We start from the raw sequence: 25,215 nt of genomic DNA, 5'->3' as shown, positions 1-25,215 counted from the left end.
CACTAATTTACAATTATGTTCACTGATTTGGAATAAAGTTATGCATCTACAAAGCATGAAGTTTAGAACATGTATCTACAAATGGAGAGTTCTTTTCTTTTCTTTTGCTTCAATTTTATACACTATACTGGAAGACAGAGAGAGGTAAGAACTATTCCACTGAAGAAAGAACTAAATCATTCACACTCACACAAGCATACAGCAGCAGAGATTAAAATGATAGCAACCCAAAGCATTTCTGACAGAGGCATGGACTAACAAAAATAAGTTCACTTCTCTGTGTAAAATACATCCTGCACAGAATGACACAGACAAAGCAAAAAAAAAATAAAATAAATAAAAAAGTCCTAATAAGCTGCACACACAACATGTTTCAAAGACATGGAAAAGTAACAGGTTCTTTTCATTTTTCCCCACACTAACAATAAATGATTTACATTACTGCTAAATTTCTGAATTCCTCTTGTATTATCCTGACCATGAGATTAAAAATTAGAAACACAACCCACTTCATCACAAACTATGATACGTCTTCATTTATAATTTATAAAAACTGTGTCTCATTACAATCATTAATTTTATTCAACACCCATAACCAATCGGAGTACTTACTGACATTACTCTGTCACCAACCATAAGTTTTCCATCTCTCTCGGCTGCACCGCCTTCCGTTATACGGGATATATAAATTGCCTGTAAAAACAACAACGTACTTAACAAAATTTGTGCACCTCATTCAAAGTTATGATTATAACCACAGAATCTGCTCGCCCACTAGCTTTGTGTGTACTTCACAGTATTCTGAAGCAAGTGCCAGTAAAAACTGGAGTATGTCAGGAATAAATTAATTAAAATGCTGTGCATGAAACTGTAAAACATAATGACGCATTGGATGTTCAGGAACTATAGACGCAACAAAGTCATGATTGATTCAACTTCTAACTTGAGAATATAAAGGCTTTTCCTGTTAAAGTAAATACAGACATGAAATCAATACCAATGGCAGAGGGTTAATACATTTACTGTTTCAATCAACATCAGATTTGTTTAAATCATTCTAAAACAGAACAACTGGATGTGTAACAATAGACCACAATTTAAACACAATTTACTTCATTACCATTCCTGAGCTATTTATAAATTTGACAAATGAATTTAAAAAGCTGCTTCACTATCCTGCTTATGGTAGCCTTCTGTCTAATGTCAATCATTCCACATTATATATGATCACTTTTTTTTCACTATTCCATTAACGAAAAGCTCTTCAGAATTTCTGTAACAATCTTTAAATAAAAGATTAACAGTGTCACTCTTGAAATGACTGAACTTTTAGTCTGTACACTAAAACATTATGACCACCTACTTAATAGCTTGAATGTTCGTCTTTGGAATGTAATATGTAATTCATTTTGTGTATTTGGGATCCGACGGTTGGTAAGTTTGTGGAGGTATGTGGCATTAGATGTGTATGCACAGATCATGTAATTCGTGTAAATAATGGGCTGCTGATTTGTGTATGTTATCACTGCACCCCATAGTGACCTGGATAGGTTCCATAGGATTTACAACAACTGAATTCGGTCACCGAGACATCACCATTAGTTCACTATAATGCCCCCCAAACCACTATAGCACAATTCTGGCTCCAAGACATGGACAATTACACTGCTGAGAGCTGACATCGTTATTAGGGAAGACATCAAGCATGAAGGGATGCAGGTGATTCGCAGCTATCAGTGTGTCTTCAATTAATACCACAGCTCCCATTTGAGTGCAGAAGAATGTCTCCCACAGCATAATACTGCTTCCACCAGCCTGCATCTGTGGCATGCTGTACATTTCAAGCCACTGTTGATCGAAGTGAAAGCATTTGTGTAGATGACCAGCAACTTAGCATAGCAAATATACAATTCATGCGAGGAGCCGACACGTTTCCTTTGATCTGTGGATACTTTTTAGCAGTCACCTTGAATTTCAAATTGATGTCATTTGTCTAAATAATCTGTGTAATGTATCACAAAGAAAGTGAAATCAATTTGATGCTTACTTAAAATAAACACTTCGTAAGAGATGAATACAAGTAGTCAGGTGCAAAGATGGCAACGGAATCAAACTGATGAAACATATTTTCAGGAAACTCGTGTTTAACTCTTTCCATTCCAAGGGTGAGTGGCTCTCAACATTGTGAATTTTGTTTTCCACACCAATGTTAAGCCTCAACTAATACATTTTCTTGTAGCTCCACATGATCCATTCATGAATCTGGCTGTATGCGGCATCAATACTGTGTAGTATTGCCATCTAGGGAAGCCTGTTTTAACTCGCTGTTGAAGTGTAGCAGTTGTGTTAAGAGAAAAGTTGTAATTATTAGGTTCTAGTTAGTAGGCAAAAAATTCTTCATGCACAGTCCTTTCCGACTAAAAGACTAGAGCTAAGTGAAAACGAGTGTGACAATAATTTTGATGAAGAAAGTGAATTTATAACTCAAGTGAAATGACATTGAACAGTCCACCCTGAAGAGTTTCAAATAATTAACAATACAAAATGTTGTATTGTGATGCTTATGCAAATATATTTGAATGAAAGCGCACTGTTTGTTTTCATGTATACACTAATTGTTGGTAAGTGGCCTCATTGATTCCACAAAGAGACTTGTGAAAATCTCTGTAACATGCTCACTGCCCAGGTGGCGGCAATTTAAGTAAGAATGTATGGAGATTCACTTTGTCTGCCTTACGGAATGCAAAGTGCTGATGTTACAACATTTCCCTCCCTCTAATTACTGATGATTTCAGACTCACATCCACATACACGCACACATCTCAGGAATTAGTATTAAGTTGCATTGCCATTACTTACATCTGAATTATCCTTGTAAGGTGGTGAACCCTTACCACCTGCTATGCTAAAGCCCAGCCCATTTTGGTCCCTAATCAGTGTGGTATACACTGTTTGCTTACGAACTTCAGCATTCTTGACAGGCTGTATTGGTTCAGGAATTTTCTTAGCTGTATATGCCTGAAAAAACAGAAACAGAAAATCCAGTACCTCAGTTTACTCACAAATACTAAACACTTCAACAAACACGAAATTCTGAAAATCAAGAATTGCTTGTAGGCAAATACTGGTGGTTACTGAGCAAATAATGGGAATTTTTAATTTCTTGTCAAGTGCTGCAGATTATAATTTGGTAACAATTTTCTTAACATGAAAGTCTTTTACATCCTAAATTAAAATCTTAAAAATTTACACAGACAATATAAACTACTTCCTGGGGGAATGGTAATAAGGAGCAGTCCAATGGAAAGAGACAAAGGGAAGGAAAGTAAGTAAATAGTACATTATTTCAAAAGTAGTCCCCATAACTGTTAATACATTACCCCACTGTGAGATAAGAGAATCATCTTTGGCACCATTGCTGTGCCTTTTGCTATGGACACTTGGTCAGTTTTCTTTGCACTCACGGAAACAAGAAATTTCCTAGCCCAATGAATATATTCAATGGAGTGAAGAACATGAATAATGGGATTGTCCACATAAAAGTCGTCAAATCCAGCAACTAAAGTCAACATAATCAGCCATTTGACATCTGTTACTGGATAAAGCATTCCTCATGACTTTTCCATGTATTATGGTCATTAGCGATAGGTATCTATGTTCCTCCTACACATTTCCCAGCATCATCTACCTATCTTCTATTAGATCATCATTTTGGTCTTTGGCCTCTTGCAGTAGGCCTTCTTCATATAACACACCGTAAAAATAAAAATTAAAAGTGCTGATTTACATAGCAGAGTCAGAAAACATTAAAAAGACCCATCCGGCTGACGATGATGAGATTTTGGACAGCTGTGCTGAACCCAATCGCAAAATTGCTACTCATGGCTGAGCAGCCATGGGTTAAAGAGAAAGAATGAGCGCACGCATGAGATGCACGACATCAATATCAGCCAACAGGAAGCGATTTATATGTTGTATGGTAAGATCTGAACATTCATTTTTAAAATGTACATAGAAATGGATAAAAAACAGGAATTTCAATACCTTATGAATATATTCCTTTTGCTGACTGCCCTATGTAAATCAGCACTTTTAATTCTTATCGCTGTAGTGTATTATCTGAGGATGGCCTATTATTAGAGGCTGAGACTGGTCATATTTTTAATAAATGAATTGTCCCCTATTTCATGATAATACGAAATGAACTGCCTCCTCGATCCAATCTGACGCAGATCCCACATGAAACACCAGAAGAGGGCGCACAAGATAGCGTACGCAGTCTTTTCAGATGTACTCATGTCCAATGTCATCATTTCTCCCCCCCCCCCCCCCACCCTTCTTATCTGCCATTATCTTAAATAGTATCTGTGTTTCAAAAGATACTACTCCTTGGTCACTTATTAATGTGATTAATTTCTGTGGGAGATTATAAGAGTTATTTTAGAAAATTATACATTGTATCAACTTCAGTTTCACTGCTAGAGGTCTAAATTAGTCATTTGCATGTAAGTAATCTGTTGTGTTTAATTCCACAATAGTGTAACTGAAGGACAGTTCTGTGGCATAAAATGTCCCAGAGTGGAAGTTCAGTAGAAGCTCTCCACATAACTTCCAACAAAACGAGATACTCTGTACCATTTCTATTAGAACATGATATTCCTCTGGTATGCCACATTCTTCATGTTTTGAATGGGTTTCACATCTGACATTACTTTTCAATTGATATTATTTTCATGATCTGCGGGTCATAGGGGAAGTTGAGGGATCAGGCATTGAATAAGTGTAACTTTCAATGATAACAGGTAAATGATTGATGTAAAAACATCCAATAATTCCGTACCTGGGATATGACCATTGTCACCAGTTGCTAAGAGGAGTCATCACCGCTAGGTTAATGGTGAACTTAACTCCAGAGAACAGAACAGGATAGGATAGCAAGGAATGGTAATGGTGTAGAAGCAGCAGTTGAAAGTGGAAAGGGAGCCAAGTCTGAAATACACACTGCCCACAACCTCCGGAGCCACATGTGATGTCCTACCCATATTCCCTATTGGTTGCTGTAGGCAACACTGGTAAAGTGTCATTAGCTGGCAGTTTTAAATCGGTATGAACTCTTCTACAACGTCAGCCAGCCCCAGTGCCAAGTCAAGGAATGGTCCCACAAATGTATGCCAACTTCGAGCATGAGGCAGGGTAAATTTCATAATCCAAAACTCACTAAAATGCTCCTGGACTCCTCCAAACATGACGCCACCTACACAATGGTCATAATCTTTGTTCTGAATTTATCTTTTGAACAACTAATTAATTGAGTAATACTACCACCACACTTTCCTCATTACTACTACAGATGTGAAAATTTCCAACATGTGACAATAGTACTGGTAATGTAACAATCATGTATTTTGTAAAGAATACTGACCAAAAACTAATGTAAAGAAAATCTTACTTTAGTTCTGATCTCTTGCTCAGGGTCATGGCTTGTTGCTGTGTCGTAGCTGGACACATGAGATGCTGCACTTGGCGCTCTGCTTGCACTCGCACTAGACGACACGGACCCTGGTCCCAAAGGCTGTCTTACTATTGGTGTTGGTGTCGCAACAGGTGTCTGTGTTGGACTTGGTGTAGCTGTGATGGTTTCAGGTAACTGTAACAGAAATTAGTGAGACGTACTATTAAAAATTAAGTGATGGTTGGCTCATGAAAAATACATATAAAATGCTATGCCAGCCTACAGCACAACAGAGCATAACGGTCCAGTACAAGCGACTATGAGCAGTAATAATTAACACGAGAATTTCAGTATCAAAAATAAAGATTTTATAAACCAATTATTAGCAACTATTAGCATCCCACAAAAATCTTTTAACTCTTTATATTCGGTATTTCTAGATTAAAGACTAAATACACCCTTAAAACGTTCTCTTAAATGTTATGTTGTTGTATAGAAACACAGGGAAGGGGAGCTAAGACATAAAACAGGAGATAGATAGATAGATAGATAGAAAGAGAGAGAACTATTATAAACTGATCTGTATGTTACTCTAAGTTCAAATCTGCATTAAAGACACCAAGCTAATGAGATTCTAATCAATGACAAAGCAGTTGCTATAAAAGTTGTAGGAAACTGCACTCCTCCATTTCGGTGATTGGTCTCCTTTAATCCTGAAGAATGCAGTTGCTTTATTTAGATATCAATTTTATGCATAAAATTTGCATATTAAACACCAGAATTTCGCATCTAAAATTAAAGTCCTCCACGCTGCACACACTTTATTCTGCTACATGTATTTACAACTAAGTTGCACTGTGAAGTATTATTTACTCTATATATAATAGTAAATAGGGAGTTTATTAAACGTTTGTTTCAAATTTTCTTATAAACTTCCTGCGAATTATGCAGTGGTTCATTCAGTTACCAAGCAGCAGTGGCTCACATGATCCCAAGACAAGTGGTAATAGGAAAGACAAAAATTGAAAATAAAAAATTAAATTTTAAAATATTAACTCAAACTAAAGCTAATTATAACAATGAGGCTTAACCTTACAAAAAGTACTTGAAAATTTAAGACTGCTCAATGAGCAATTGTTATATACATGTTGCAAACTATAGAGAGATACAGGAGAGAGAAATAAAACAGGGAACAAACTGCAGTGAAACACAGTTATGATTGCAATGAAAATTACATGGAGGTGGTACTTTATCCAACAGTGCATGTCAAATGGATGATGATGACCAACAGCTGTTCCAGAAATCATTATCTCTAGGTGGAAAATAAACCTACATGAGGCTACGACATGCTAGTCAAGTCAGGGTTAACTTCAACTACTAGTACGACAAGAGTAGCAAATCGTCCACCACTCAATTCCCCCCACACACAGACACACACATATAAAAAAATCACGCACCCTCCCAGCCATGCCCTCACACTTATCTAGTTGAAATTTATGAATTTGTGATAACCTAGCCAGTCTTAGCCACACTCATTTTATGGTGGGGCAAAGAGACTTGCCGAATTGATAAACAAATAAAACTAAATAAAAGCTATATATTTCCCTCTTGTGTGTTTCTGAATAATTCGAAATTTAAAATTACGTATTAAAGAAAATGTATCTGGGAAATGACCACCCATATTGTCAATAGATTGATTTACTAAAATTCTAAAGTTCTGGTTGATTTATCTAGCATAGCATTGGGTATGCGAGCTATAACTTGACAATTCTTTTTTGCTTCAAGTGTACAAACGTCTTTGTATGATGAGTGTAAACAATGGATTTTACATGACCTCACTACAAAAATAAAATATCAGGCGAGGGCGCCACCCACTGAAGATGGACAGAAATGGAACTTTGGGTGGGAATACTGATGTGTTTATTAAATGCATACTTCAAGCCAACCATCAAATGGCGATTGGAAAAGCAGGCCTCTTCCACAAAAATACATTGCTCCACTGGGTACCTCGCCTCCCTTCACAACACCCCATTCAAATTGTCAAGATTCCTTGCTACACAATCCAGATCCCTGATGAGCTCTTAGCAGCAAATTAGAAAACAGGTCTTCAGCCCTTCACTGAATAAAATTTCCACTCGCTAAATCAAGAAAATGGCCTACTGCTAAGTCCACTCAACCTCCAAAGAGTTCCATCTGATCTTTAAATACAATTTTGAAAAATGTGTTAAAATTTTAACCAATAATGGAATGTTTAGGATAATGAAATTATGCTTTTGATGCCCCATTGAATAACAGGTCATTAGAAAGAAAAAGAAAAGTTCTAACTGGACAAGGATGTGGAAGAAGCAGGAACGTGACCTTTTGAAATAAACCATCCGGATCAGGCATGTTGCATTAGTTAAAGACTTTGATGCGGAGACTCCAAAATGTACATTGAAATAAATATCACAATAATGTATTACAGAATTTAAATTGTCACAATACATTTCGAATATTTCTCTCATGGATTTAAATAATGACAAACGTCTCTGGCATTGTTGATACTGAGTGACCTTTTCAAACAGATAGTAGATAGTTTTAAGGTTGTGCCTTGAAATGCCAGTTAACTCCACATAGCAGAGGTTTGGCAGCACAGTTTCTATAGAGTACAGCTCTGATGGGCATCCTAAAAGACTCTGTCCGTTGACCATGAGTGTTCTATGAACATCCATTTGATTTTTACATTGCTGTTTATATCAACACAGAATGAATACAGTGACTGAAACTTTGCTATTGAAGCCCTGTCTCTGTATATTTCTAATGATGCATCAAAGCATCATAATCAACATTTAACATTAATGTTACGATAGTTTTTCATTTTGTGCTGCAGGAAGAAGTTTGTAAATCTGCAGTTAGAGTGTACTACAATACAGTAACATGTCGCTTCCTAGAAAGAGATTCACAAATGCATGGAGGAAATAAGAATGAGCATGCGATGTCTGCGACTGCATCACAGCTCCAATCAGTGATCAATTTTGTTTTAATGATAATTTGCAGTTTCACTGCTATTTGAAACATTGTTATTTACAGATCATCAAACTGTTTTCTCAGAAAAAGAACTGTAAATATCTATCTGTTAATTTGTTTAAATTACTGTCTTCAGACTAATGCCATGAACTAAATGTGTTGTACAGCAAAAAGAATTTACTGAAGACATCAGACGCTTCGATCATCTGGAACTTACTTTCGGAAAACAACCTGACAGAGGCTTTTCCTGAAAGTGTTGAACTACTGCAGATAATAGTCACCTTCCCAATGATAACCAGAGAGGCAGAACACTGGTCATCCACACTAAAACTGGTGAAAACATTCTGTGAAATACTATGAATGAGAAGACACACACACACACACACACACACACACACACACACACACACACGTACGTATGATTTGCATTAGAGAGAGAGAGAGAGAGAGAGAGAGAGAGAATGTGTGTGTGTGTGTGTGTGTGTGTGTGTGTGTGTGTGTGTGTGTGTGTGTGTGTTTTTGACAAAGGCCTTGTTGGCCGAAAGCTTACTTGTGACGGTCTTTTTATTGTGCCTATCTGCGACTCATAGTAAATGGCAACTTCCCTTTTCATAATATTGTTACAAACCATCCTGGATATTCCAATGTTTGATACTATGAATGAAGGCAGATAATGTGTGCTTGCAATGTGTTCTCTTGAATAAGAACTATTAGATCATCCGAATTATAATGAAATGGTATGACTATTTTGCAGTGAAGAAATGGAGACGAGATGATTTGATCTATAAACAAATGAATTAAGGTACGCAGAATGTGCATTAATGTGTCTTAAGAGGCTATTCCTTCGCTGTAACTACCTATTAAGGCTACTAACTGGAGCGCTTAAAAATTAGTGGTAACATGTTTTTCGACTGACATCACATTTTCCAACAGTTCAGCACAACAAATTGTACTAAAAATGTCATGTATTGGAGAGGCCTTTATTGTAACGCATCAGTTAAACAAACATTTCTGTAGTATACAACTATAAATACAAAACCTTCAAATATGGTGTGTTACCTTCACAAACACTTAAATCAACATGGCAGCTGCACAGTTTCCTTCTGACAAAATCTATGACAATGCAAAAAAATCACTGTTTTCTTTTATGAACTCTATAGCTGTGGATTGACCACACAAAAACAATAAGTGCTTCAAAATTAGAACTGAAAATATGAAAAGCATTAAGCATGCAGTGATGCTAACATACAATACATTAAAGAGCTCTCCAAAACGTGTCTTTTAGTATGATTTGTTATGATACATTGTCACGAATTATATATATCTTGGAGCTAGCTTTTGGTGTAGTTGGTTATGAAGTGAAACTGCACCCCCCCCCAAAAAAAAAAAAAAAAAAAAAAAAAAAAAAAAAAAAAAAAAAAAAACCTGAACTAACTGTTGTAGTGACAGACAGATCTGTATAATTGCCCAAGCTGTAAGTTAGTTCCTATCAGTAAACGCTACAGCCTTCCCATACAGAAACAACAGAACATTCAAATCTTCATGGCTGGACAGGAGTTCGAACAGAGATCCTCAACTCCTAAACCAGTATACTGCCTTGCTTGGTGCAAGTGCTGAATTTGTAGCTTCAATGTTACATTTTCATATTATCAGGCACACCAAAACTGATGATCCCTACTCATTATTGTATTTTCAAGATCTTGCAGAATGTGCCAGACTTGCTCTTGGCAGCAGACTGACACGGGAAGTACAAGAACAAGCTAAATTCATATTCTACCATCTACAATCAGCACCTTCACAGACTCAAGCAAATCACTTGAATTTTGAGCCTTAAAAACTCATTTGCTTCATGAATACCTCATGAAATCATCTGATTGTAGCCTATAATCACATTAGAACACTGGTTTCCATAAATTAGGCCCTTGATGCATACGAAAAGCAATAACGCAGAATTAACTCAAATTTTACAAAATTAGTATCTTTCAACAGAAAGTTACTACCTGCTCAACAAAATATAATTTCATTAAGACCAGAGAAAATCAGAGGATCTGCAAGTATTATTTTGCCCAAGCCACATGCAAATAATGAAGTCAAATAAGTAATTACATGTTTATGCAGTTTTATTAAACACACATTCCTTTTTGTTACGCATTTCTGCAGCTCACTGCGTCATTTTTGTGGTGAGTAACATTCTATCCCTTCCCTGATACTGTTTTATGTATTCACAGAGTTTGTCCTTGTACATACTCACATAGTTCGTCCTCACAAAAGCTCACACTCAAACCACCTTAATGCTGTAGAAAACAATGTTCTGACAAAGTAATATCAAACCATAGAACACAGAAAATAAAAATGGCAAGGTCCTGATAAAGTAATTAATTGTCTCTGTCGCTTCCCCCTCATGTTTACTTTTCTGAAATTATGGAAATGTTGCCTGCTTAAGCTCATTGAAAATTATCTGTGACAATCATATGCAATTTCATATTTATTCAAATTCTGAAACAGAGATGGCAATTACCCTATTCACAAAAGTGCCATTTTATAATAGATAGATACACATATTTCATTATAAATATCTAGAGCCAACGTCACTCTCTGAGTGTAATTTGGATTACAGCAGAAAAGTAACAAGTTGTGGACTATAGTTACTCAGCAGTGTCTTCAAAATTAAGCAATTTTTAATTGAGGCAATTCAGTGTTTATATACAAATTTGTATGTATGTATGAATGTGTGTCACGTAGTGTAGCATTAAGTGAGTGTCCATGCCTTGCTTGATGAACAAATCATTCTTATTGTCATCCGACTCCACTAAAACTCAAAATTCTGAATGTTAAGTTTAGTTTCCTTTAGACTTGTTGATTATTTGTGTCACTACATTTAAAACATCATAACATAAAACAAATGAGACACATCACACATTCAGTTATTCCACAGTCTGCTTTTATTGCCGTAAATTAAAATAATCTCAGACTTAAATCAGTTATAACATTTGAGCATTTTATCCCAATTAATACCAATACAGAGAAAACAATAAAGATATTCTAGTCTGCAGTGTCAGATACAACAAAATCCAGGTTAAACTCATTACAGGAACACATGCGGGAGGGGGGAGGTAGAGAGAGAGGGAGGGAGAGAGAGAGAGAGAGAGAGAGAGAGAGAGAGAGAGAGAGATCTCTAAGACATCATGGAGCTGCTACTCTCAACATCTTTGGCCTGCCCAACAGTGGCCTACATATTATGCAGCAGCCAAATACCAGACCCGGCAGCGTGGCTCATTCAACTCGCATGAAATAAAAAAAGTAACTGCAATAAACAAAGCTTTGTAAAAGAAGAAATTAGATATATGACATAACAGTCCATTAAAAGAAACATAGTCAAATTAGATATTACCCATGATTCCACCTGGAGCAGGACTATGAATGCTGGTGTTAACAGTATCATGATATTACAGAAGCCACTTCTTTTGTGGATGAATTACAGTTGCTTATGATTCTTTGAACGAATGTCAGCCTGGAATCCGCTATTCCTGCAATTTGTTTTACATGGTCCACCCACTAGATGGCATTTTACAGCAGTTATTGTTTCCATTGATTAGCTACCAATAACACAATCTACCAGTGACAAACTCTTCACGTTTTTTACATGCAATATGTTACATTCAGCAGGTCTTTCTGCATTTCACACTCAATCATGAGTGGCCTCATTGTGTCTCAAACCTCATCCACCAGATCATTAATATAAATTGGCCTGCCATGATGACTCTAACACTCACTCAGGATACTCCTGAACTTACTTTCACCTTCATAAATTTTGTTCTACTGATTATGATGTTGTGTTTCATGTGTAAGGAAGTCTTGAACCCAATCACAAATTTAGTCTGATACTCAGTAAGCTCTTATTTTGTTCTCTAAACAACAGCTCAGAACTGTATCATATGCCTTCGAGAATTCAAGAAACACACAGTAACCTGAGCATCGATGTCTACAATTCTCCGAAACTTGTGGACAAACAGAACAAGCCAAGTTTCACAGTATCTGTTTGTGAAATCCATGCTGGTTTTTATAGATGGGAATTTTGTACTCTGAAAACTTCACGTGGCCATAAAACATGTTCCACAATTACACAGATTTGTGTTAATGATATACACCTGTAAATATTGGAGTCAGTCTGTCGACCCTTCTTTAAACCAACAAAGACCTATGATATGAGTCTTTTCCCTATCAGTAGGTACACCTTGTTTATTTAGTAATCATGACTTGTTTCTTTAGAAATCAACAAGAAATTACTTATTGAACGAGAACACGTTCTTTCACGTAATTTCTGTAGAATTTCATAGCCTTCTTATCCAGCCCTGACGCCTCTCCACTGTTGAGCAGTTTAAATTGATTTTCTACTCTGTGATTACTGATCTCAATATCAGTCATTTCAGCATACGTGCAAATACAGAAAAGATGAAACTTATTACGATCTTCCATGGTGAAACACTTTCAAAAGGCCAAATTCAGTATTTTGGTTTCCTCTGTATCATCTTCCTCTTATTACTCACTTCATATAAGAACAATTAATTGCTCTCCTTGCGCTTATTTTAGCTTTGTTCAGCTTTTGTGTGTCAACTAGGCTTTGACGTTGCTTAAATCGAAACGGTAGTTCTCTTTGCTTTGGTAGCAACTTTCTGACATGGCTATTCAACCACAGAGCGTCTTTTCCCTCCCACCCATAATTGCTTGACACAAACTTGTCTAAGACACATTCTACAATGAACTCGGGCTTACATCTTCATCCTCAGATCTGAATATTAGCTGTTGCATTCTGTTGCAGCTGTTTGCATTCTGTAACTCCAGCTAACCAAAAATGTTTTTGTATCTTTTTTTAACATTCTTTGTAACACCAGAAGCATCAATGCTATCTCAATATTATGTACACTGATTCCCTCCTCAATGTTTACTGATCTGAAAAGTTCAGGTCTGTTAGGTACTACGTGATCTACAATGTTGCCCTCAATGATTTACTCACTAACTACCTGCTCAAATTTTCTGACACATTCACAATAGCAAATTAAGTAGCCAGCATAGTCCCTCAGCCTAAATGGCATAAAGCTTCTTCACAATAGAAACGACAAATATTTCCTTTAAGCTTGTAGAGACAATCATTAACATCACCACACAATGTTGTAAGATAATACTGCTGCTTGTGCTGAACCAAACTGCTACTTCTAATATGTGCATCTTAAACTAGTTTCAAACTTGAATGAACATTGTTTGTATAGTACCCTATTTTAATAGTTTTTTCCACTAAATCCTAAATCTTTACACTCAACACAGAACCTTAATTAATTTTTATTGGTTTTGTTTTATTTATGGAAACCAGTGCACAAATCAACAAGATAGCATCACGAGTGGCAAGTAGCAAAAGTTAACAGTGTGAGACACAGGCAGTACTCAATATAAGCTACACAAAGAAACCAATAACCTAAATGTAATGTAAATGGACAGATAAGAAATCTACTCACCAAGTGGTGGCAGGAGAGTACACATACAAAAAGAGATTAAAATCTGCAAGCTTTCAGAGCCAGTGGCCCCTTGTTCTAGCAGAAGGGTTGAAGGGGAAGGATGAGGGTTGGAGGAAAAGTTTTCCTTCTCATTCTGTCCAATAAGTCTCTCCTGACCCGGGTTCTGGGTGACTTCTCCAAACTCTACCTTCTGCCAGGAGTCACTGGCTCCACAAGCTTGCAAATTTTAATACCTTTTGTATGAGGTGAGTAGATTTTTTTCTAATCAATTACATTATATTTTCAAAAATTGATTATTTTCTTTAACAAATTACATTGTTATGTTACCTTGGTACCCGTAACAGGAACAAGGTGCGGAACATCTCTTACAACCGTCAGAACAAGGTGACTTCCAGCTGCTTTCAGTACTTCCACCGCCTCATAATGATCTACGTCAATAAGGGAATGCCCATTAACCTTAACGAGCTTGTCACCAACCTGCACAAAAAAAAAAGAAATTAATAGACATAAGAACAAAGATATGTATACTTCTACTCATTTTTCATTTTAACATACCAGTTCAATTCTTGAGGTTTAGGTAGTACACAATGAAACACTACACAAATTTTGCTATGTTTTTATAAGAGGGGTTTAATAAATTCATTGATGATAATAATGCTTCCATGGACAAGATTCTTTAAAATAAGGATACTGCAGGTCTGACTTGATAGAAAGAGTTCACAGATATTACCCTCAGATCAGCCAAATCTGCTGGACCCCCCTCCGTTACACGTGAGATGAATATGCCTTCATCATTGCCTTTAAAAGGTGTGGAACCTCTTCCTCCTGCAATTGACAGGCCCAGTCCAGCTGATGTCCTTTCTATGTGAATTTCATACTGTTCTTCACGCACCTCAATGTTAGCATCTTGATCTAAAAAGTCGTATATTGAACAAAGTCAATTACCAATCAAAACAACTGTACACAAAACATATTAATGTATCTCTCAAGTTGTACTATGTCAATTAAAAGTGTATTTCTGTTATTTCCATCATGAATATTAACAAAATGATTCCAGCTTATCATATGACAGCATTATTGGATAACCATAAATAGGATAGAACTGCAGTACAATTAAAGAAATTAAAAACAGTACAGCTCACTAAATAATGTTCAGGCCAAATTCTCCAAAGTTATCAACTCTGAAGGCTGGTACCCATAACAGCAGCTATATGTAGAAAATATGACTCATTTTCAGTCACAAAGATTCTTGCTGGTTTTCACATTCTTTGCCAAAGTATCTCATAAAAATTCTCTCACTGAAGGCCACTGTAAACGTTCAAAGAATCTGTCGAGCTTAACTACTGTAATCTGTCAAATTACTTGGCAGTGTGCAGCTTTGTTTGATGTTTTTGTCAAACATAGACAGAGTTTGACATGTTTGAGAGAAAGTCTGATTGACGTCTGATTTGACAAACACGTTTCAGTGAGAATGCATTTCTATCACAATTTACCACACACTATTTCAAATTTCCACAATTGTGCAAATTACAATCAAAAGACTATATTGGTAAAAAGAAAAAAAGGCACTGATAATTACCAAAGTGGTATAGGTGTTGCCTCTCTCTCAGCAGTATATTACACACAAAGATGCTATGAAGAAACTCAATACTCTTATGCACAATATACAAGTGGGAGTGCAATAAAATACACACACACACACACACACACACACACACGCACACACGCATACGCACGCCATTGACCAGCATCTTGTTTTCTTTTTCTTCTTTATACTCAGTGCTGAAGTCAACGCAAGAATTGCTCATCTGATTTCATAGCCATTCTCATTAGGGTCAAAATACTTTGCAACACATACATGTAGCGCAACAGCTGCTTCAAATAGGAGGTTAAATTTTCCAAACTTTGTTGGTATGCCTGCATGCTTGTTTGACAAATCCATGTATAGAAAACAGTGAATCTGACAAACAATCCGATCATTACCAGAGGCATTAACCTTGTGTTGCATGGAGTCGTCATGACTTCCAATCTGTTCCCTTTCACCTTTGGTAACAAAGGATACTATCTAACATATAATTCAGATTTTACATAAGCACAACCTAGTCTTTGACTTAATTCTACAAGTTCTTTTCGTCTCTGAAACAGCTAGACACAAATGACTTCTATCACGTGGGCACTGAGGTCATTCTTACTTCCACACACTAGCAAAAATGACAAGACACCTATCCTTAACCATGGGATCTCTGCAGATATCTTGATTTGCAGCATCATTCAGCCCTCTGGTCTGGAGGTTCTAAGCCAGTGGTTTCATCTCCCCTGTGACAAGCTCAGGTGTACATTCTGGAATCTGCACTAAATAGTGGAGACTTTGCACTATACAATGGAAATGGCCACTCAGGTGGTAGAGTGTGTGTCGATTACAATAATTTTTTAATAAAAAAGGTGTCAGGATAAACTCCAAGATTCCTAAAAGAAAATCCTCCATCAGCCTTTTTAATTATTGCAGCATGTCAGATGAGACATGGGACCACATAGAATACGTTGCCAACAGAGCGCACGTGAGGCTCAAACAAAAACAGCTTGGCCCAAGACTCAACAGGGAAAGTGTGCTGAATAGGATGGTGTCGAAGTCCATGTAAATTACACTGATTAGACCTCTGAAGCTGTACGCAACTCCTCCTCAGGATACGCGACTCCTACACTCCTGCACCGCCTGCAGATTGTACAGAACAAAGTGCTACGCATCATTAGCAACACTCCATGTTCCACCCTAAACCTGCACTGTTGATCTTCACAATGAATACTGCCCTGAAGCCCTTGAGGAAGTATTCAAAAAAACTCGCCACACGACTACACAGAACTCGAGACACTCGAACAATCCTTTCGTCCATACTCTGGGAAACTATGATCACAACCATAGGTGGAAGCATAAGCGGCCAAAGACACTACTACCTAGGGCATAGCCACCTAAGGTGAGCTAACATACACTCACAAGTGACAAAATCGGCAAACCGCTGCAAATCAGCAACACTGACTGGATTTGCCAGCTGCTATTAAAGCCAATCAATAAGCTACAGCAGGGAAGCTGACAAACTTGCACACTAATGCACAAACTGCCAACACTACCCTACACTGTGCCCTATCGGACAGTAAACGATGATGGACCCAATTGTTACAGGCATGATGAAGCTGACTGAGGTGCCAATACCAGCACCTAACTGCAGCTGCCGCGTAACACTGCTCCACAATGTCAAAGGTATCCGCCTCCATGATACCCATTACTAACAAAGCCTACACTTGCATGACTTGTCACAGGAAGCAAGAAAACCACAACTGCTCTTATAATCCAACCCAACTATCACAGAAGTTTTCTCCCTTGGCTCTTTCCTTGGCACTTTTTTCCTCTACCCTTTGTTCAACTTCCGGCCCAATCTATCTCCAGATGAGCACATATTAATGGTTAATTGTAAATAAATGTACACAAACATTGCAGTACCCACATCCTGCAAGACCTCACTTGGTAAAAATTAACCAATATGCAGAGATGGCAGTATATATTTTGTGTTGGCTATCATGCCTGTGTGAGCGTGGAGGGGGTCTATACTATATTAAAAATAAATAAATAAATAAAACAAAATAAAAATGCATGAATATGTAAGAGAGACACTCAGGGGAGTTAAATGGGTATTCTTGAAACAAAGATGACAGTTCTCAAGAAAACCCTTTTGTGGAAATTTAGCATGTTTGTATTCAAGGACACGTGTGTGTGGGCTTTCTGATGTCACCCCTGTATATCTTGTGAGAATAAGGTAAGGATTACTTAGCGGAGGGGGATGGAAGCATAAATAGTCGTTTTTCCCCATCACTAACTACGTAAGTGGAATAGGATGGAAAGTCTATACTGTTGGTACAAAGTACTCTACACTATGCACTATACAGTGGGTTGTGGAGTATAGATGGACTTGTAAAAAAGATGGAAAAATGTGTTGTTTGGGCCAACTCAACAACTGGCCGTCTAAAACACACATAAATGGCACTGCATACTCCACAGCCCATGTCTGATAACAGTTTAACGAAGCAGTTCGGTCTGCCAACTGATGTTAATAAACCAGATATTTAACTGTAATTCTTCCACAACAGATTTTCAACTGAGGCTTTAACTTCAAACTGTACAACAAAAATTTATTTACACAATTTTTCTACATTAGGTTAAAAATACTGTACTGGGAAATAAATCCGAAAGACATCTTTTGATGCAATCAGTCCATTTCTCCTCATGAAAATGCTAGTTTTTTTACTAACAAAATGTATGTTAGTAAATTATTATTATCTAAATACATAAAGCTTTCTCGAGACAATTCAGAAACAACAAAGTACAGGGTGATTCAAAAAGAATACCACAACTTTAGGAATTTAAAACTCTGCAACGACAAAAGGCAGAGCTAAGCACTATCTGTCGGCGAATTAAGGGAGCTATAAAGTTTCATTTAGTTGTACATTTGTTCGCTTGAGGCGCTGTTGACTAGGCGTCAGCGTCAGTTGATGCTAAGATGGCGACCGCTCAACAGAAAGCTTTTGTGTTATTGAGTACGGCAGAAGTGAATCGACGACAGTTGTTCAGCGTGCATTTCGAACGAAGTATGGTGTTAAACCTCCTGATAGGTGGTGTATTAAACGTTGGTATAAACAGTTTACAGAGAATGGGTGTTTGTGCAAAGGGAAAAGTTCTGGACGGCCGAGAACGAGTGATGAAAATGTAGCATGCATCCAGCAAGCATTTGTTCGCAGCCCAGGAAAATCGACTCGCAGAGCTAGCAGAGAGCTGCAAATCCCACAATTAACTGTATGGAGAGTCTTACGAAAAAGGTTAGTTATGAAACCTTATCGTCTGAAATTGGTTCAAGCACTGTCTGCAGCTGATAAGGTTAAAAGAATCGATTTCTGTGATTTTATCCTTGCTCAAATGGAAACAGATGAATCTTTCGTTTCAAAGATTGTGTTTAGTGATGAAGCAACTTTCCACACTAACGGGAAAGTCAACCGTCACAATGTCTGTATATGGGGCACTGAGAATCCGCGGGAAACAACTCAGTATGAACGTGACTCGCCTAAGGTGAACGTTTTCTGTGCCATTTCAGCCAATAAAGTTTTTGGTCCCTTTTTCTTCGAAGGTGCTACTGTAACTGGACTACAGTATCTGGAGATGTTAGAGAATTGGCTGTTCCCTCAGCTCGAACAAGAAGCACAACAATTCATATTTCAGCAGGATGGAGCGCCACCACATTGGCACTTATCTGTCCGTAACTACCTGAACGTCAACTACCCGAGGCGATGGATCGGCTGCCAGGCAGCCCGTGACAGAGCACTTCATCACTAGCCTCCAAGAAGCCCTGATCTTACCCCCTGCGATTTTTTCTTATGGGGGTATGTTAAGGATATGGTGTTTCGGCCACCTCTCCCAGACACCATTGATGATTTGAAACGAGAAATAACAGCAGCTATCCAAACTGTTACGCCTGATATGCTACAGAGAGTGTGGAACGAGTTGGAGTTCAAAATGGTTCAAATGGCTCTGAGCACTATGGGACTTAACATCTATGGTCATCAGTCCCCTAGAACTTAGAACTACTTAAACCTAACTAACCTAAGGACAGCACACAACACCCAGCCATCACGAGGCAGAGAAAATCCCTGACCCCGCCGGGAATCGAACCCGGGAAAGTTGGAGTATCGGGTTGATATTGCTCGAGTGTCTGGAGGGGGCCATATTGAACATCTCTGAACTTGTTTTTGAGTGAAAAAAACCTTTTTAAATACTCTTTGTAATGATGTATAACAGAAGGTTATATTATGTTTCTTTCATTAAATACACATTTTTAAAGTTGTGGTATTCTTTTTGAATCACCCTGTATTGTGCAAATTATTTGATGTCCTAGATTTTGAAGTTTTTGTTATTCATGTTAACAGTTCCCTCTGACTAACGTTTGGATCAGAGACAGTGGCAGTCACAGTGATGTTTCTCCACTAGCAATGCATCAGTTAATGCAGCCAATGTGACAATACTGTCACGTAACCAATGAGGGATGGGAACAGAGACAACATTTTTCTAGCATCAAAATTGAAATCATTGTAGTTTTCCGTTTTTCACTGTTAATTCATGGTTTTCTTCAGATACTTTTCCCTGATTATGGCTGGAATTGTATGAAGTGGAATGATCTCTCAAGAATTTGGTCCTATCTGACATGTTAAAATCTACACTGAAATTTTTCACACAGGAAGGATACACCAATGCACTGTCAAAATGTTACCTACTAAGGTGCACCACAAACATTTAAGAAAACTATTTTAAATTCATTCAATTTTGTAGAATGAAGAATTGCATATAACAGTGGTTTGTACAGCCATTCCTGCCTAGAGCATGATCTGGCGAATAAGCAGACGAAGCCGTAACAAGACTACATAGTGCTGCATAGTGCGAGGTCTGAAGAGGACACACATGAATTTTAAGCACTTAAACCACACCAAAAATGCCTAAAATGGTTAATTTTTTGAATAACTTGCAGTTCATATTGAGAGCTATACTATTGCAGAAGCAATTCTTCCACAAGTGACTGGAAGAGGAATCAAAATCAAGGCAATGTATTAAGTTGCCTAAAAAGATTTTAATTTGTTGACATCAATATTTTATAAAAATTCCTTTGGTATGGTTCTTATGACGATCTTTGAGATCATTCCCTGCAGTTGTCACAAAAATGTGAATTGCGTACTGGATGACAAAAACACATTTGATGAAATTAGTAAAACATGATGATGCAAACTGACACTGTACAATGACTTAAGGTCAACGATAATGTTACACTGATAAACCTGAAATGACACTGAACTACCAGAAATTATACTATCCATAATTTTCCAAAATCCGAAAAACGCTTTAATCATCGAAAGATTTCTTTATAGATGCATGGAACCCAAATTACATTAACAGTCTTTTCAACCACCTCCTGAACGCAGAGAGGCCATTATGCCCACACCAAGAGTGCAACAAAAGCAATGAATTATTTTCTGCAACTGGTAAGAAGACATCTTGGCTGCAGTATTGAAAACTGAAATTAATTACAAAATTTTTGAAACCAAACAGTCTCATGTTTTAATTTTTTGCCATAGCTTGCCCTGAGGCTACCGAAAACAGATATAAAGCTGCGGAAACAGTAATCCATGATACTTATCACTGGTGTTGTTGTATACAAATGTTTAGTAGCATTCATCAACTGCATATGCAACTCTTGTCTTTTTCTCACTCAGAATGATGAAGTGTTGTTTGCATGCAGTCCTTGCTGAAACCTGACTAATTGGCATGCAACTCTTGCCCGAAACCTGACTAATTGACATTTATACATAGCATTTTAGGAGCTAAAAAGAAGCCATGAATTTGTCTATAGTACTGCCTACTAATGACACCACCTCAGCATTTTTACTTCAAAAAACTGCATTATTTTGAGACTTCCTCTTCTGTATAATTTCCTTAATTTGTTTAACCAGGTTGAAGAAGTCTGGAAATCAGTAATGTTCATCTCACTCACAACTGAGAGCGCCCAATCTCTTAGACCTCCATCAGTAATGGTGCATTGACTCTCACAAGCAGTTTTAAACCTTTTCAATAATCTTCTTTCACGCTTTTATGAGCTTCATTTTGGCATATATTTTGTACTGCGTGTACATTTTTCTTCCATTTATACAGTTCATGTTAAGATTTTAAGAAACAAAATTAAGTTTCCACACTGCTTAAGTTTGTGTGTTTTCTCCCTCCTTCAAATAACGTTCACCCTATGATTATTTACGGCTCTTAGTCACCATTCACAGACGACATTCTTAAAATTTCTAATACTGGTACTAGGATTCAAATAAATCATCAACATGTAAATGAATGCAAATGTAGGCATGAGAACTTTTTAATGCCTATATTCCTAAACGTATGGATCACAATCAAAGAGTCATCCACATTGTTGATAACAGAGTAATTGTTGATGAAATTAAATCTATTACACTATCATCTGAGCTTGTTATCAACATCAAATGATTTATCAAAGTGGTGCCAAATAAACAAACCCAAGTTAATGCACTTGAAGCCTGCTTGGTGATACTTTATTCTGAATATTTAGATGTCAGAGGATGCAGATGCAAGCCAGGTGTACTAAATGTGATGGTTCCCAGCCAGTTCAGCCTTTTTTAACAGTCCTCAGTTAGACATGTCATTTGCAACGGTGGTAATTTCATGAGGTCACATGTACAGTGTCATAGAATGGGAATAGATTAGGATTTAAGTGTTATTCACAAAACCTCATTGCAATAAGATCTAAATATGGCAGATTATTTGTGTGTTTTTCCTAAATAATCAAAAACAATTGTATTTAATATCAACATCTAGGACTGTATGGTTATAATCTGTTATCAATGACTGTATACTCCATATATACCTTTACAAATTTGTTTTTTCTATCAATGCACCATTGAAATAATATGATACTGGCTGCAAGGTGCGTGCACATAGTGACAGTAAAAAAATTACAGTAATAAAATAAAAGTATATTTACAAGAAGCATTATACCAACAAATATTTCAATGCCAACTGAAACAGCTACTGCAATGCCCAATGCCAAAATCTAACATCATTCATTTCCTATAACTCATATCAAAATTTAATGCAAATGCTGCTGCTGCTGCTGCTGCTGCTGCAGCAGCAATAATAATATTTACCACCACTACCACACCCCTCCCCCTAATGGCAGCACTACTAGTATTTTAGTTGTTGTCATTTTCTTTAACAATAAGCTACAACAGCTTTTTATTTCTATGTTAATATTAAAAGCTGATTACAAACAACAAACTGAGACTTGCATAATTACACAATTACAATACAAAACTTGCACATTATTTACTTACCTGAGAATTTCCACAATTTTATCCTATGTGAACTGTTACTGACTAAAGTACCGTGTCCTTCTGGAGACACAGGATGAACTGTTTGGTTTTTAGATGCACTGATTTCCTCTTTTAATAACAATGTGTCTGGTAAAGAAGAAAGTTCATGTCTTCTAGCAGGCCAATCTTTTGAAAGTGAAATATGGGATACAACTTCATTATGATTAACATGGTCAAAATGTGATATTCCTTGGTCCTGGTATAACAAAATGTTTCTCAGTTTCACCTCTGACACTGAATTATGATTTTCCTCAATATGTTGAGCTTTTGCATCTTCTTGAGACCCTTTTCCTCTTTCCAGGATCTCATCAATAACTGCCTCAATTTTATGTCTCTCTTCTAACGAAGCTTCAAAGGCTTTTTCTGCAATTGAATCATCTTTCACAGAAAATTCGCCAACATTTTTCTTGGCTTTCTTAGCTTCTTTTAATGAGTCTTTGGTTTCCTTCAGCGAGTTTTCACTACCCCTCTTCTCAGCATCAATTAAAGCCTGTATTCTGTGTCTTCTTTGTTTCTCCTTCTTCTTAATATAACTGAACATAGTTGCACTACTTGTTCAGCCAGTAATGTCAACACAGAATAATAGCTGTTGATATGAAACACGACAGACAACTAATATACGGTAACTTTAGCTCCCCATCTTTAACTCCGTGAGAGTTTTATTTGAAGTATGAGATAATGTTATCTGCACAAACAAATGCAGCATATCACACTTCCCAAGAAAATGGTACACAAATGATTCACTATTCCAAAGAATGTCAGACCTAACAGTATCTACAACCATACCTTGACTATGATCACCTATCGACTCTGGTGGTGTTGGGTAGAATGTTCCCTTATCTACTTCATCATCCTTCTTTCTGCTGATAGCCTGTAACAGATAAAACAAAAACAGATAAGCATGAAAACAAATACATTGTGTCACTTACATATCAGTTTACTTGCCAGCATTGAATACTTGTGCTATCTTCTTTCACCAACTTCAGCTTGAGAGGTATTTAAATTTTTATGAATACAGGATGAATATTCTAATGCAAACGTGTTTACACACACACACACACACACACACACACACACACACACACACACACACACAGCGAGACAGAGAGAGAGTGTGAGGGGGGGCAGTATAAATAACAAGAAACTTGATATTTTATATAACAGTAAAATCTTTGCCTTTTAATATGGAAATAACAGCAATTATACTTGGGTCAAAAAATATAAACAAATCTCAATTAGTCTGTAATAAAGAAGTAGTTATAGCTCCCACTGAAAGTCTCTCCCATCCTCCCACTGGAACAATACAGTACTCAACTACTTGAATGTAATCATTCTACAGGTGCTCCTGGAGAGAAATCTCTTGTCTGCTGAGACCCTACGACTCCATGATCATCACTGAAAAGGTTTTGCGAGTACAAATCACTAATTTTGTAACTTAACTACAGTGTATTTCTAAGCTGCATAATTATACCTGTAACCTGAATGTGAATTTATAATGCTATTACTAATTCAATTTTTCTTTATTGCGAGACTTATTTGCCTGAAATGAAGCAACTGTCAATCCATTGACATGGTGTATGCAATGGACTGGCAGCTAAGTTTTTAGATGATAAAACTTTCTTTTAAATCTTGTTTTGGACAAATTTCTATAAACAAAAAAGCAATTGTTAATTTGAAATTACTAGTATCTAACTTGGAACTGCTGGTAATCTTATGCCGTCACAAGGAATTTTTCACAATGCTGAAAGGCACAAAACTGCAGAGAGATGGGGATGATATATTGATTTAGGAATAAAATCTCTACATACAAACAATTGCTATTTGGTGCTTGTAGGGACAGGTATCAGATAGTGAATTAAATAGTTAAGGATTAATTCTTTGGGTGATTTGGTCAGTGTTTACAACAACAACAACTACTACTACTACTACTACTACTACTACCACCACCACCACCAACAACAACAACAACCACCTACTGTTTACATAAAATTGCTGGTGATGTTATTAAGCCTTTACTAATTCAAGTGAAAGGAGTAAAACTTTAAACAATATTGCTGATAACAGTAACAAAAGTAAGGAAATGTAGAAGTAGATTATGGAGCAACTAACAAGTAGAAAGAAAATGAGAGAAAAGATGGATAGAAGAGGAAGGGGAAGAATGGCGAGATTGAGGCATAAGGCAACAGGGATGAAGGATGCAGCAACCACTTTAGGACCCGGAGGACGACGAGGGGGAAGGAAGAAGAAGAAGAAGAAGCAAAAAAACGG

At 37.0% G+C, this 25,215-nt stretch overlaps 1 protein-coding gene across 8 annotated transcripts in view; it reads right to left on the bottom strand.

Moving 5' to 3' along the window:
• Nucleotides 1-25,215, bottom strand: part of LOC126253889 (protein lap4) — a 564,085-nt gene that overhangs the window by 197,929 nt on the left and 340,941 nt on the right. For all 8 annotated transcript variants that reach the window (XM_049955263.1, XM_049955269.1, XM_049955268.1 and 5 more), the window contains exons 16-21: nt 23,734-23,818; nt 14,699-14,880; nt 14,296-14,445; nt 5,450-5,647; nt 2,860-3,018; nt 613-693 (exon numbers count right to left, since the gene is read on the bottom strand). In XM_049955263.1, the coding sequence (XP_049811220.1) occupies nt 613-693; nt 2,860-3,018; nt 5,450-5,647; nt 14,296-14,445; nt 14,699-14,880; nt 23,734-23,818 (855 nt within the window). The remainder of the gene's footprint in view (nt 1-612; nt 694-2,859; nt 3,019-5,449; nt 5,648-14,295; nt 14,446-14,698; nt 14,881-23,733; nt 23,819-25,215) is intronic.

This window comes from Schistocerca nitens, chromosome 1, assembly GCF_023898315.1.
Source record: "Schistocerca nitens isolate TAMUIC-IGC-003100 chromosome 1, iqSchNite1.1, whole genome shotgun sequence".
Lineage (NCBI taxonomy): Eukaryota > Metazoa > Arthropoda > Insecta > Orthoptera > Acrididae > Schistocerca > Schistocerca nitens.
Note: the sequence above shows the minus strand (reverse complement) of the source record. Positions and strands in the feature narration are given on the sequence as shown.